At 54.7% G+C, this 14,395-nt stretch overlaps 1 protein-coding gene across 1 annotated transcript in view; it reads left to right on the top strand.

The window, feature by feature from the left end:
• Positions 1 to 14,395, top strand: part of ASS1 (argininosuccinate synthase 1) — a 52,089-nt gene that overhangs the window by 27,491 nt on the left and 10,203 nt on the right. Inside the window, exons 9-12 of the mRNA XM_061433843.1 lie at positions 903 to 993; positions 3,663 to 3,747; positions 4,255 to 4,319; positions 13,331 to 13,462. Coding sequence (XP_061289827.1) covers positions 903 to 993; positions 3,663 to 3,747; positions 4,255 to 4,319; positions 13,331 to 13,462 — 373 coding nt within the window. The remainder of the gene's footprint in view (positions 1 to 902; positions 994 to 3,662; positions 3,748 to 4,254; positions 4,320 to 13,330; positions 13,463 to 14,395) is intronic.

Genomic DNA, 14,395 nt, shown 5'->3' on the forward strand with positions numbered 1-14,395 from the left:
ACAGTTCTTGACCTCACCCACCAGGGCTGCAGAAAACGCAAAGGGAACTGCAGATGCAAAGTGACATGGGAATGCTTGCAGGCTTTTGACAGCCAGGGATTGAGGGGACTGCACTTCCCAGGATGTCAGCAGGTGGACAACAGCTGGGCCCTGGGATGCCCACGGGACAGACTTGAGCAGTCAGGCCCAAGAGCCCCCCTGGCCTCATCATGGCAAGGGTCCAAGCCGCAGCCTGCAGGGGTGGGGGGGGGGCGGGGACCTAGGGAGTTCCAGGCAGCCAGCTGCCCCTCCACCACCGCATCGAGTCGAGAAAGAGGCCCAATTTCCAACACGCCCAAGAAAAAATATACATAAAGGTTGATGTGTTTTCAAATGGGTTTTTGCTTCACTCTTCTCTTTTCTCCCTGTGTGTATTAACCTCGGGGACCCCAGGGACGGCTCTCCTTGCCGGAGCACCTGCTGGGGTCAGGCACAGTCATTAGCTTTGCGGTCAGTGCAGAATAAACCCCAATTCCCGGTGCCGAGGAGAGAGAGAGAGAGCGCGGGTGTGCCCACGCCCGCTCCCGGGAAGCCCACCTAGTGCCTCACTCCCCCAAAGTCACGCTTTTCCTGCCTGACTGGCTCCTCCTGCTATTCCACCTCCAGCTGTGGGGGCGTCGAAGAAAAAGATGAGATCAAGTTGAGGGGAAAAATTGTCTGATTTCTCGAGCCCTTTGTTTCCCAGGCCCCTGGCAAGTGGGGCTGGCTCCAGGTAGGGGGGCTGGGAGGCCGGCCTGCTGGCTGGACTGGCCAGCCGATGGCAAGTGCCAGCAGGACCCTGGCTCTGGAGAGGGCTGCAAGAGACTGACCTGGCACAGCTCGGCTCAGACACACTGTCCTCCAACCTCTTTCTGTCTTATCAGAACCAAGCGCCTCCAGGCCTCTACACAAAGACCCAGGACCCGGCCAAAGCCCCCAACAGCCCGGACATGCTCGAGATCGAGTTCAAGAAAGGTAGGTGCTGCCCAGTCAGGACTCCACGTGGTGGACTTTTGGGGCCCTGGCTCCTTGCCCCTCCTTGCCTGGGATCCCCCTGGGCATGAGCCTTCTGTATTCCTCCTGTGTTTCCCGGAAGCCAGGCTTCAGATGGGGTCTTCAAATGTTCCCAGCTACCCCCTCCCTGGATGGCATGATCCATGGAAGCCTTCAGATTTGGGAGGAAAACACCCCAGCGGCTGTCCCCTGGTTGGTGGACACCAGGTCTGGAGGAAGCATTCTGGCAAAGTCACTCCACTTTTCTGGGCCTCAGTTTCCTCATCTGTAAACTGGGAATAAAAGCACTCGTTGCCTCGTGTTTTCACGGTACAGAGTGAGATCTGGATGGGGTGTATCTGGTGCAGGAGTGGTCACCAAGGAGGTGCTCACCCAGTAGGACAGCCAGCCTTGGGGGTCTCCTCTGACCCCACAGCTACTCCTAAGCTAGCTGCCTGGTGCATCTCCCTACCTCCCCACCCTGGGTTCAAAGCTGCTGCCGCACTCGCTTGTGTTCCGATTTCCTCCTCATCTTCTCTGCAACCAACATGAACGTTTGCTGGCCTGGCCTGAGAGCCCGGCCTTGAGCCAGGCATGAGGGACACCCTCCCCACCCCCACCTTGCCTTGGAAGACAGAGGGGAAGGCAAGACATGCTGGGTAATGGAAGGAGCAGGACCTGCTTCAGGGTGAGGGCTCAGGATGTCCAAGGAGAGGACTTTTCCAGGAGGCTGCAGAAATCGGAGAGACTTCCTGGAGGAAGTGGCGCTGGGCAGGAGCTGGAGGAGCCAAGAAGGGGGCGACTCCAGGCAGGGAGGCTGGTCCTTCCAGCCACAGGCAGGGATGGGGCCGAAGGAGAGGGACTCAGAGACAGATCCCAGCTCCCCCCTGCTAGTGTGACCTTGGGTCTCAGGCTTGTTCACCTGTAAAACAGGCCACAGAAATGATGCTCATAGGTGCTTGAGCATGGTGGTACTTTAATCATTGGCCTCCTGGCCTTTCTCAAGGGCCTGGCTGTGCCAATGGGCGTTTTCATCGTTCTGGCCCCACCTCTGCCATCAGTTCAGACACTTGAGTGTCAGGCCCCCTGGGGACCAAAAGCCCTTAAAGTCTAAGGCCCTTAAGGTCAGCTGGAGCACTGAGTCCGTCTTATGCCCACCCTCTGTGACCCAGGGCCGTGCGGATGTGGGGCCTCTGAGCATCATCTCTGAGAAGATGGGGGGTACACCCAGGCCGCACCCCACCCCCCACAGATCCCCTGGAGCCGGGGAGAGCGGTGAGGGTGGGAGGTAAGCCGGAGGCCACAGACGGTCCTGCACGCTGGACACCAGCTCTGGGCCCCTTTTCCTCTAGGCATAGATAGGCCAGCCCCAAGGGCTGAGCCCGAGAAGAAACGTGATCCATTTTAATGATTTGGGGACTGTCTAGAAAAAAAAAAAAGTAGACGGAGGAACCCTCCCTGACGACTCCCCATTCACTCTCTAGTTAATTTATTTGAAGTTTTAATCTAATTATTAACTATTTTAAAGGCTAAGAGGCTTTCTCCAGCGGCGGCAGCAGCAATGTCTGCTCGTCTCTGGGGGCAGGCCTCATCCAAGGCCCTGCAAGGACGACAATAGGACCGGAGGGAGAGAATTGAGAGGGGAGAGGCGGGTGGGGGCGGGGCGGTGGGCAGAGGGGCTTAAGGTTCATTATTGGGCAGACTTACATTTAATAGCAATTTACAACCAAGTTATAAAACCCCTGGAAATGGGGGTTAAGAATGGCCAGGCTGACAGCCCCTGAGCGAAGCCCCTCCAAGCGGCGCCCGGCTAATAAAGACTCGAAAGCCGCTATTGAGGCCTGATTGGCATCCGATCGCTGGCTCCATGGTAATGAGCTGGGCAGATGGGTGGGAGATTAGCCGCCAACTTTGAACAGCTTTTCTTTGTCACTGTTACAGCTCTCTTGTTAGGCCGCTAATACATTTATTGCTCATTTCACACCGCTCGAGAAAGTGCCCCTTGCTATTCAAAGTCAACCCCGAACCCACCCACCGCCCCCCTCCCGCCACCCCCTTGACTTCCCTCCCGAGCGGTCACCTTCCTCCTGCCGCCCCAGACCCGACTTCTCAGAATTCACGGGCGCCTCCAAAAGCTCGCCGGCTGAAACAGGCATCTTCTCGCCCCGATCTGGGGTGCGGGGTCGGGGCGTGGGGGTCCGGTCCGCCTGACAGACGCGGCAGGGGGCCGTGTGTGTGTGTGTGTGTGTGTGTGTGTGTGAGTTCAGCCACACCTCGGCCAGGCGGGCCCCCCGGTAACTGGTGGGACAGAAGGTCCTCCATCGTAAGACAATGGCGGAGCGTGAAATTCAATTAGTTCAGGGCCTGGTTCCAATTTCACAGCCCCTAAATGCAAAAGGGGCAGAGAGAATGGGAAGGGTGGGGGAGAGCGTTTTTATTGCATTTTCCCTTTCATTCTGGGGGGCTTTCTCGCCCCTTCTCTCTCCCCAGCAGGCCTCAACCTGCACTGGGCTTCTCAAGGAGTCATTTGGAGTCCATATCTGTCACATCCATTTAAGGCGTTGCGGGCGGAGGGGGAGGGTGGAGTGGCAGCCACAGACTCCTCCGCTGAGCTCCGACCATGGGCCCCCTGCCCTCTCCTCCTGCCCTAGGGGTCCCCGTGAAGGTGACCAACGTCGGGGATGGCACCACCCACAGCACAGCCTTGGAGCTTTTCCTGTACCTGAATGAAGTCGCGTGAGTGTCTGCTGGGAACACACTGGCCAGCCCCTGCTTGGACCGCTGTGGCTGGTGGCCCCGGCCCGAGCCTTAGGGGCTGAGGAGGACAGGCCCGCGTCCTGCAGTCAGCCCTGGCACCAGCCCTGTAGGCGTAGGGCCCTTTGCTTCTGTACAAGAGTCCCGGTGGCCCTGAGCCTTAGAAGGGAACAACCCCAGAGCATCTTCTGCCCCCGGGGATGGTCCAGTTGAACCTTCCCAGGTCTCAGCTGGGTTGGGGCCAGGCTAGAAGGACAGCTGAGCAGTGGGGAAGGCTGGGTGCCATGCCAGGCCAGGCCCAGGTGGGGGTGACGGAAGTTGCACACTGAGCTCGCTGTGCGTCCCAGGCAATCCCTTCCCTCCTTGGGCTTCAGTTGCCCCACCTGTACAATGGGTGGTTGGACAACTCACCCGGCTCAGATGTCCTCTGAGTCTTGAATCCTGACGCCCTGCACATGGCCCCCAGTGACCAGATGGTTCTTCTCACAGTGGCAAGCACGGCGTGGGCCGCATCGACATCGTGGAAAACCGCTTCATCGGGATGAAGTCCCGGGGTAAGTCTGGTCGCCACCCCTGGGGGGCATGGCTCGGCTCCCAGAGGCCCCTGACACCCACCATCATGTTCCAGCATTGCTACTCCCAGGCTGACTTTGGGCAAGTCCTTTCACCCTGCCAGACAGTTTCCCTTATGTGAAGTGGGGATGAGGGACACTTGGCCACTGATTTCTGATGGCATCAGGAGAAGAGCTGTCCCCAGAGCAGGGAGAGGTACAGAGAAGACAGGAGGCGGGCCCAGGGCCCAGAGGTCAGGCACTCCAATGCCCTGGGCGGCGGGTCAGCCAGGCTTAGAGGCAGGCCACGTAGGGCCGATTTCGTGGTCATTAAGGTGACATTGAGGAGGCCAGAGGGCCCAGCAGGGTGGGAATCTCGCCAGGGGTGGGCGCTATGAGCCAGTCAGGGCCTGAGGGCCTGTCTCATGACATGAGCATGACATGGTCGTTGTTCGGTCGCTAAGTTGTGTCTGGCTCTTTGCAACCCCATGGACTGCAGCACACCAGGTTTCTCTGTCCTTCACCATCTCCCAGAGCTTGCTCAAACTCATGTCTGTTGAGTTGATGATGCCATCCAACCATCTCATCCTCTGTTGCCGCCTTCTCCTCCTGCCTTCAGTCTTTCCCAGCATCAGGGTCTTTCCCAGTGGGTGGATTCTTCACATCAGGTGGCCAAAGTACTGGAGCTTCAGCTTCAGCATCAGTCCTTCCAATGTATATTCAGAGTTGATTTCCCTTAGGACTGGACTTTTTGCATGATGCTGGGGTGGGGCTCTGCCTTGGTACTGAGTGGCTGCCTCGCCCATATCCACCTCTGGCTGGGCCTGGAAGGAGGTGAGGCTGGTCCCCAAGCAGGTGCAGAGCCCATGGTTCCCTCTCGGTCCCTCATTGGGTCGTCTCGACTGCACCCAACCCCCATCCCGTTCGAGGAGATCTCATGTCCCCCGTGATAAAGCGATGTGCGTGCTTCTGACTTCCATGAGGGAGGGGCAAGCCAGCCGTTAAGAGTACCGGTGGTGGGATTAAGGTCCTTTGTGTGAGCAGGTGTTCAGCTCGCTTTGCTAAGGTCAATTTAAAAAGATGGCACAGCTAAAGAAAACCAGGCCAAGGTCATGGCTTTTTGTCCCTCGGGATGTTTTTCACCAAGACTCTAAAATCCAAAGAGAACTGATGGCAGATTTCAGGTCAGGGCATTGGTCCTCGAGGCAGGATGCCAGGGCTCTCACGTGGAGTTCAGGTTCACAGCTCCTGGCTGATGACCTTGGACTTGGTAGCTCAGTTTCTGCAGGTGCAATGTGGCAGGCATTGGGACAAGAGCTGGATCATTCTGGCTCTGACCTGTTTGAATTTATCTCAAAAGGGGAAGAAGGAAGCAACGTGGCTTTGCCTCCTGTGTGTGTTTTTTTTCCCTCCTTGACAAGACTATTACTGTGAAAAACAACCTAATTGAAAGTCTCGAGAAGACCTTGTGGAGAACAATATTACTAATTAGCTGCTCCCTTGTACCCTCTCTTACCTTTGTGTCTTACCTATACCAACATCTGATTAAACGTCCTTTTGTCTCACTTTGCTCTTGGGAGGCAGCACAACGCAAATTATCTGAGGCAGACCCCGGAGGGACCTCGGCGAGCCAGAGCCCAGCGCCCTTGCTTTATAGGTGGGGAAACCAAGGCTCAAAATCACAGCCATGTTGGTGGTAGGATCAGGACTAATGTCGAGTCCCAGAGAGGCATGGGGTGGAGGGCTGAGGGCTTGAACTCTGCACTGGGGCAGATCCGGGTTCTAGCCCAAGTATATTAGTAGGAACTGGCCCAGTGGAAGAGCTTCTTGAATGCAGCAGTCCCATAGGGATGCTGAAAGGGTCAAGGCGGCCTTTGCCCTCTGGGAACTGTCCAGTCTGCACCACGATCGTGTCCCTTCTCTGTCCAAGGCAGGCATCACTGATTGTGGATGTAAATCAACAGTGCTGACGATGGACAGATCGCCTGAGATCACTCTGTGAAATGGCACCCAAGTGGACTGGACTATTCTGGGAACGCATCCTGAAAGAGGTGGCAGGAGAATAGACTTTACCCAGTAGAAGAAGGTGGGATAGAAAGGAGTGGGAGCCTTCCAGTGTGAGTGGCAGGAGCAGCCCCGAGTGGCCAGTTGGGTGGTGGTTTAGGTGTGAGGCTGGCCGGCCTCCTGGAGGCCTGGCAGAGGCGCATGGAAGGGCAGGTGTCAGGGGCCAGGCTTGGGCACCAGACTCGACTGCCTGCCTTGGCTCCATCACCCTTCGGAAAGCAACGTAGCCTCTTCAGAGAGGCTTCATCCATGAAATGGGTTGTTGGGCAGATTGAACACCTCTGTGTTGACCTATAGTGGGTGCCGTGCCTGGAGGTAGGCTTCCTACCTGTTCCCAGATTGAACTTTGAAGGTTGGAGCCATGAGGTTAGCGCTCAGTTCCAACTCCCTTGCTTCTTACCATCCACCTGAGGTGAAGATTCCTGGAGCATAGCCCTCACTCTGCGCAAGCACTGCGTGTGCACCTTTGAGGGGCTTTCTCTAAAAGCATAGCATTTAGCCTGAGAGTTGCTTGCTGTGTATCCTCAGACAAGTTGCTTTCCGGCTCTGCAACTCCCACCGGCAAAGGTGGGCATGCTAGAGGATCTCACCTTCTCTCTCTCTGCAAGTTCTACCTTGCCTATTTTCTGACTTGGGGAGTGAGAAAAGAAAGTTGCTTCTTAATTTTAGGGGGAGGTCTTGTTTTTTATTTCTCCACTCCCAATAAGTCACTGTGAGAAAGAAAGAGGGGCAATAGAGGAAGACATCGTCGGTTCGCCCACGAGACTTTTATTAGGTCTACGGTCAGGGGAAAAGCTGTTAATTGTCAATTATATGAAGGGCAGAGCAGGAAGGTGCTATTGTTCGTAGGTTGATGTACAAGGGGGAAATGTCATTTGTATTGATTTTACAAAGCTTAGAGTTGAAATTGGTTAAAGGCTTTTTTTTTTTTTTTTGCCGGGTTGGGGGAGGGTGGGTGGGTAGGAAGCTGGCAGTGCTAATGTATCAGGTCTGGGGTGGCCAGGTTAGTGGCACTTGGGGCCATGGGGTCAGCAGGCCGGGGGCTGGGGAAGCCGCAGATGGAGTAGCTTTCGCTGTATTGTGGCTGTTCACATCGTCATTATCACATTATCTTTTTAACTCTGGAGGGGGGCTAATTAAGTGAAGTAAATGAAATCAGTGGGGAGGAGAAGGGGGGCGAGGCAGGCAGGAGGGAAGCTGAGAAGGAGCTGGCGCTGGTCCTTCCCTCACCTTCTCCCCCCAGCCCGGCCCCATGGGTCTCGCCTCTGCCGCTTCCCTCGGTGACTCCCTCCGCACTCGCCTCCTCACCTGCCTTCTGTTCTCCCCTCCACTCCTCCCTTCCACTCTCTTCCATCTTCCTCCCTCCTTCCCATCTCTCTCGCATCCTCCCCTCCTCTCTCACTTCCTCCTTATTCCATCACTTTCTGGCGAAGAAAGACTTAAGAGTTGCTGCCCGCCTCTCCAGACCTCCCAGAGTCTCCGCTCAGACTGAACATTCCAGATTGGAGGGAGACTTGTGAGGCAAAGGTGTTCGCGTTCCCAGAAGCCCGGAGTGGCCAGCGTCAGAGGCCCACCCTGATTCCCAGGGTAGGGCCCGCGGGGCACCGGGAGCATAGAGGAAGGCTAGCAACCCACGGGGACTTGCCTCCCCATCACCATGGCAACTGCCTCTCTTCTTGGCCATGGGATCTAATCGGGGAGCTCTTGGGCTCCAGCCCAGCTCCCCTCCCCTGGCCTTTCTGAATCCCTTCCTCTGGACACTGCTTACCCAAAGGACCAGAGGCAGTGGTCCAGGTGCCTTAACCTCCACCTCTGCCCTCCCACCGCCCCCCCACCCCGAACCTCCGGCCGAGTTGGCCAATCCCACTCAATTCTGCCAAATTGCTCAATTTCTGGGCTAACCTGGCAGCGTCAGGAAAACAGATGAGAAAAATTTAAGTGGCCGCAGCTGTTTTGGTTCCCACCTCTTCCTCCTCGGTCCACTCTCCCCCACCCCGGCCGCCCCCCAGCTCCTCGCCCTTCTTCCCCACCCGCTCCTCGGCAGTAATTATGGTGTGATTGAAGCCGCTCCGCAGAGAACCGCTGACACCTCTGTCTTTTTCCTGTAAACACGGGGAGATGAAAATAGACACTTGAATCCGCTGTGCGTGTCACTCGGAAGATGTCTGTTGTCTCTTCCCCAGCGACACCGAGACTCAGCTGTCATTTCCTCCTTCTTTTTGCGCAGTGGTTTGTATGCCGACTGTCAAAAGCCCCAAATCCATAGTCTTTAAGCATCAGGATTCTGTCACTGGGTTTTTTTTTTTAAGTCATTTTTTTCCCCAGAAGAAATACACAGAAATCATCTGTACCCCCTACCCCTGTGGAGAGGAGAAGGAAAGCTTTAAGACACACACACACACACACACACACACGACAACAGCAACCTGCAAACAAGCTTTTTGATCAGTCACAATTAACTTTAACACCTTCTAAGGCAAGGAACGGGAATATTAATTGTGCTGGTGTGTTTCACGGCTGCGGCTTCTCTTCTCGCCTACGACTCCTCCCGCAGCGCCCTCGGAGGGCTGACGGTCGCGTGGCTGGTCCTGAGGGCTCAGCGGTGGGTGACTGTCCACCAGACACTCTCTGTTCTTTTCCTGGGGACAGCTCTGATGGCGCAGTTTGGGGGTGGTGGTGGGGGACAGGGGCTTCCCAGGTGACTCAGTGGTAAAGAACTGGTCTCCAATGCAGGAGATGCGGGTTCAATCCCCAGGCTGGGAAGACAACCCCCCCCCACCCCCCGGAGAAGGAAACAGCAACCCACTCCAGTATTCTTGCCTGGAGAATCCCATGGACAGAGGAGGCTGGCGGGCTACAGTCCATGGTGTCACAAAGAGTCAGACACGACTGAGTGACTAAATAACAACGGGGGTCGAGGGCTAGGACAAGTCATAGCTCTTCCTTGATGGAAAGCATGGATGTCCTCTCACCCTGTCAGCGACTGGTCCTGTTTCGTCTCTGGACTGTGGGGAGGTGATGCTAGGGAGCTGGCTACAGCGTTCCAGAAACGAAACTGCATGCGCACCAGGGCCATTGTGTCTGGGTGCTCACCTTCAGGCGCGTCTCAGTGGGACTTAGGCAAAAGAGCAGTCGACACTTGCCACCTTCTCCTCTTACAGGCAGGTTGCCTAGGCCACAGAGGGGGCTGAGGCAGCCCGAGGTCACACAGCAGAAGTGACTTGCGCTGAACAACTGTAAAGGTATAAGTTGAGAGGGACTTCTGGGCTGCACTCCTGATCTACGAATACAGCTTGGACTCAGCTGGCCGGGTGTGGACAGGAGAGCAAGGAGGCAGCTGGGTTCCCCAGGGGCTAAAGATGAGGGCAGCTCCTGCCCTTGGCCTGCCGTTGTGACTGTGTGTGTAAGAACGGGCTTTGAAAGTTTCTGGGTTTTTCCAAAATGTGGCAAAAGTAATAATCAGGAAGAATTAGAAGGCCCATTTCTAGTCCAGTAAATACTGAGTTCCTAGTATGTAGAGTTCAGTTCTGACTCTTTGGGACCTGATTGACTCTTTGGGACCCCACGGACTATAGCCCACCAGGCTCCTCTGTCCATGGTATTTCCCAGGCAAGGATGCTGGGGTGGGTTGCCATTTCCTCCTCCAGGGGATCAGCCCTACCCAGGGATTGAACCTGTGTCTCTTACGTCTCCTGCATTGTCAGGCAGATTCTTTACCCCTGAGCCACCTGGGAAGCCCGGTATATAGTAAATATATATTGAGTTGCTAGATATATATATTGAGTTGCTAGAATGAGAAGACAAATAAGGCTTTGCCATTATCTTGCTGTTGGTGACTCTTGGTGATAAAGTTTCTAGAAAAACTGAAAGCTTGCCCCTTTTACCTTGTGGTTATTTCTGTCTTTTTTTATTTTTTTTTTGGAAGTAGATGTTTCCAAAAAACTCTGCAGCCCTCTAACATTGTAAACAGACTGCTGTAAACATCAGGCCTTTCTCAGTGGCCTGGGGTCATCGGAAGCCACTTGTTTGTGGCTCCCTAGTGTCCCCAAATCAACAGACATGAATTTGAGCAAACCCCGGGCGATGGTGAAGGACAGGGAAGCCTGGCGTGCTGCAGTCCGTGGGGTCACCAAGAGTCAGACACGACTGAGCGACTGAACAACTGTCCCCAGAAGGCGCCAGCCCAGAGCCTGTGCTGAGTGCTTGTCTGCTTTTCACAGGCGTTCTGTGTCCAGTGTCCCCAGTCTCACGCTGTCGTTTTCTCAGCCACCCACCTGTCTCCCACCTCGTCAGCCCTTCTAAGCTCCTTCGGGGTTGTGTCTCTGAGGCAGTTCGTGGACGCGGATGACAGAGCCGGTTTGAACTGTGTTTATGAGAGTCATGATGAGGGGTGGTGGGGGCCTGAGGCACTCCCCGGGGAGTCGAGGGCTTGGGCCTGCTGCGTGAACTGGGGGATGGTGGTGTTTTCCTACCGGGGAAACAGCTGTGTTTACCCCCACAACTGATTCAGGACAGCAGAAGTGGCCCAAGAGCTGCAGGCACACGAGTGAAACAGGACCAGCGTGTCCTAGCAACGCCTTGCCTCTCTGCGCATGTCCCCGAACCCCAGGATGTGGGGGGTTTGCAGATAAGAGACCCACTTCCCCATAGACAGGCTCTTTTCCACTCTGGAACACCTCAGAGCCTTGGGAACACTCTTCCTTGGCCACAGCACCTCAGATTTGGGTGTCCCTTTCATGCTTGGTGAGCACTGGATCACTTTGCAAAAGGCCTAAGAGGCAACCAAGTGCAGAGATGGAAAACTCAGAGGCAGGTCTCAGTCTCCCCATCTGTGAAATGGGTGTGTTGTGCCAAATCAGGATTTTTAAGGACTGCTTGTGGAGTCCAGGGTTTGCAGGGGGACTTCTGCTCCCCACAGCTGGACCTCGTCTTTAATTGTATATGTTGAGTTTCCGCCTAAGGATGTTTGAATCCTGAGTTTGCAGCTGAGTTAGGAAAATACAGGCCATCCTTATGGGCCCTGACATTTCTATGGATTCCCAGACTTAGATTAAAGACCAGAGAAGTTCTCAGAGGAGAAAATTTCTGGCTACTTACATCAGACACAGCCTTGGTCATGTCCCCTATGAACTTCAGAGTTTAAACAATCTCTTCCTTTCTGTTTTTTTTTTTTTTTTTTTTAAAGCATTTTTAAATTGTGGTAAAATATACAAAACATTGGGAAAAAATCCTGATGCTGGGAAAGACTGAAGGCAAAAGAAGGGGGCAGCAAAGGATGAGATGGTTAGATAGCATCACCGACTCAATGAACATGAATTTGAGCAAACTCCAGGAGATGGTGAAGGACAGGGAAGTCGGGCATGCTGCAGTCCATGGGTTTGCAAAGAGTTGGATATGACTTAGCAACTGAACAACAACAAATACAAAACATAAAGCTTACCATTTAAACTGTTTTGAGGGTCCTGTTCAGTAGCATTAAGGACAACATTCATGTTGCGGTGTGAGCACCAGCCTGCATCTCCAGAACTCTTTCGTCTTCTCAAAGCGAGGCCCTATTAAACACCAGCTCCCCTCTCCCCCTCCCCAGCCCCTGGCACCCAGCTTTCCACTTGGTTTCTATGAACTGGACTCTTAGGAACCTCACGTGAGCAGGATGACACAGTATTTGTCTCTTGGTGATTTGTCTCTGGTTGATTTCCATGTATCCTGTCTTCTCATGTATCAGGACTTCCTTTTAAGGCTGAATGTTTCACTATGGAAATATCTCTTTCTGTTTATCCATCCATCTATTGTTGGGCATTCTGATTGCGTCCACCTTTTGGTTCTTGTGCATAATGCTGCCATGAACGTGGGCGTATGAATCCCTCCTGTGGAAAGATGACCACGTAAATTTTGAGGAAAACCAAAACTCTGTCCCTTTAACGCCATAACACTATTTGGTGGGAAGAAAGGGACTTTTGGGGGTGGCGTTCGTCGGGGAGGGTTATGACCGCTTCATCAGGACAGCAGACACAAGGCAGGTTTATCCAAGGTGCTCACCCGAACTTGACTCATGGGGCTACACTGCCAGGATTGCCGGGGCCAATTCCGCCTCTTGGTGCCTCAGTGTCCCCAAACCTAGGATGGTGCCCACTCATCAGATCTCCCTCCCAGGGCCACACTCAGCGCAGGGCCAGGAGCCCCCTTGTCACTTGGAGGTGGTGTGGTCCAAGCAGGTTGTTTAGCAGATGGAAGATTCAGGCCAGAGATGATGGGGAGGACGCTGGTCAAGACCGTCTTCCCGCGACCTTCCAGGTGTGGTCTCATCACCTGCTGGTCCACAGGGAAGCAGACAGCACCACTCAGGGACCGTCCCCAGCTCCACTCCAGCTACGTCCCTCCCCCCGGGAGGCTCAGTTTCCCCATCGGTACAGTGGGGTCAGCCCCGAGTTGACCAAGGTGGCGAGGATTTCTCAGCAAAGACGAGGCTGCAGGGGAGCCGCCAGCCGAAACTGGCATGTGTGTGCACACGTGTCCACGCGTGTGCATGTGTGTGAACAGCCGTCCCCTCCCCTGGCTCCCTAGGGGAAGGCAGGAAGGGACGTTCAGGGCCCTGGGCTCCAGCAGAATCGGTTTAATTACAGGTTTTCAGCTGCGGGCCGGTGGGCATGAGTTGGGAGGAGGGGGGAGCGGCTCTGAAACCCTGTCATTTTCCAGCATCTGAGGGCCTCTGCAAAGGGGGGCATCTAGACATTTTCTCCGCAAGCCGCAGAGTGGACTGTCGTGGCCCCAGCGTGAACATAATGGCAGATGCATTTTGCAGCAAGCTGGGAGTGAATGGGTCCGACCGGCTTGTCTCCTGTCAGACGAGTCATTATTATTATTTTTTTTTTTGTCATTGGCTGACAGTTTGGGTTTCATGCGTTTCTCTCTTTTTTTCTTCTCTTCCCCCTGCCTGGAAAAATGGCTAGGTATCTACGAGACCCCAGCGGGGACGATCCTTTACCACGCTCATTTAGACATTGAGGCCTTCACCATGGACCGGGAAGTGCGCAAAATCAAGCAAGGCCTCGGCTTGAAATTCGCCGAGCTGGTCTACACGGGTGCGTAGACCCTGCAGGGGCTGCCTCCCCTCCCTGACCCAGGGGCACCCTCCTCCTCCAGTCCCAACTTACCCACTGCCACCTGCGCTAGAGCCTGGAAGATGCAGGTTGAAAGGGCTGGAGAGAGGGCAGGAGGCAAGGAGCGAGGAGGGGACTGTGGGACCTGCCTTGTTCATGAGGTCTTGAGGGAAGCGCGCCAGTTCCCCGGGGCGTCTCGCTGCTCTGCTGCCTGCAGCCCATGGGACTGCAGAGGGGGCCAGGGCAGCATCCTGCCAAGTTTCATTCAGCATGTGCCGGGTACCTGGCACCATGTGGGGACACGAGCCATCCCGGAGGGCCCCCTCCCCCAAGTTCCTAAGAGAGCTGCAGCCAGAAACCAAGGCTCCGGGCAAAGGGAACTTATAGAGCATTACCCAACTGGAAGTGGCCAAGTTGGGCTGGACTTCAGGTCAGCCTGTCTCCAGGCAGAACCCAGAGCCACTCCATGAACTGCCTCAAGCCAGAGAAAGCCTACCTTGACCAAGAGTAGGGCCTGAGCACTACATGGGCCAGATCCCCACTCAGAAGCCACCAGGGCCACACATACCCATTTCACAGGTGAGGAGACTGAGTTTCCATGCCTCATCTGCCATCTGACCAGGCCTCCTGACTCCAGATCCATCCCAGACATTGTAACAGGAGTGAGCAGATCCAACCTGTTGCCTGTTTTTGTTCAGCCCATAGGCTAAGACCAGTTTTTACATTTTTCAGTGGTTGAGGAAATTTTTTTTAAGTAATATGTATTTCATTTAATATGAAAATCATAAGAAATTCAAATTTCAGCATCCATAAATAGTTTTTTGGAGAAGGAAATGGCCCACCCATTCCAGTATTCTTGCCTTGAAAATCCCATGGACAGAGGAGCCTGGCAGGCTACAATCTATGGTATCACAA

Source organism: Bos javanicus, chromosome 11, assembly GCF_032452875.1.
Source record: "Bos javanicus breed banteng chromosome 11, ARS-OSU_banteng_1.0, whole genome shotgun sequence".
Lineage (NCBI taxonomy): Eukaryota > Metazoa > Chordata > Mammalia > Artiodactyla > Bovidae > Bos > Bos javanicus.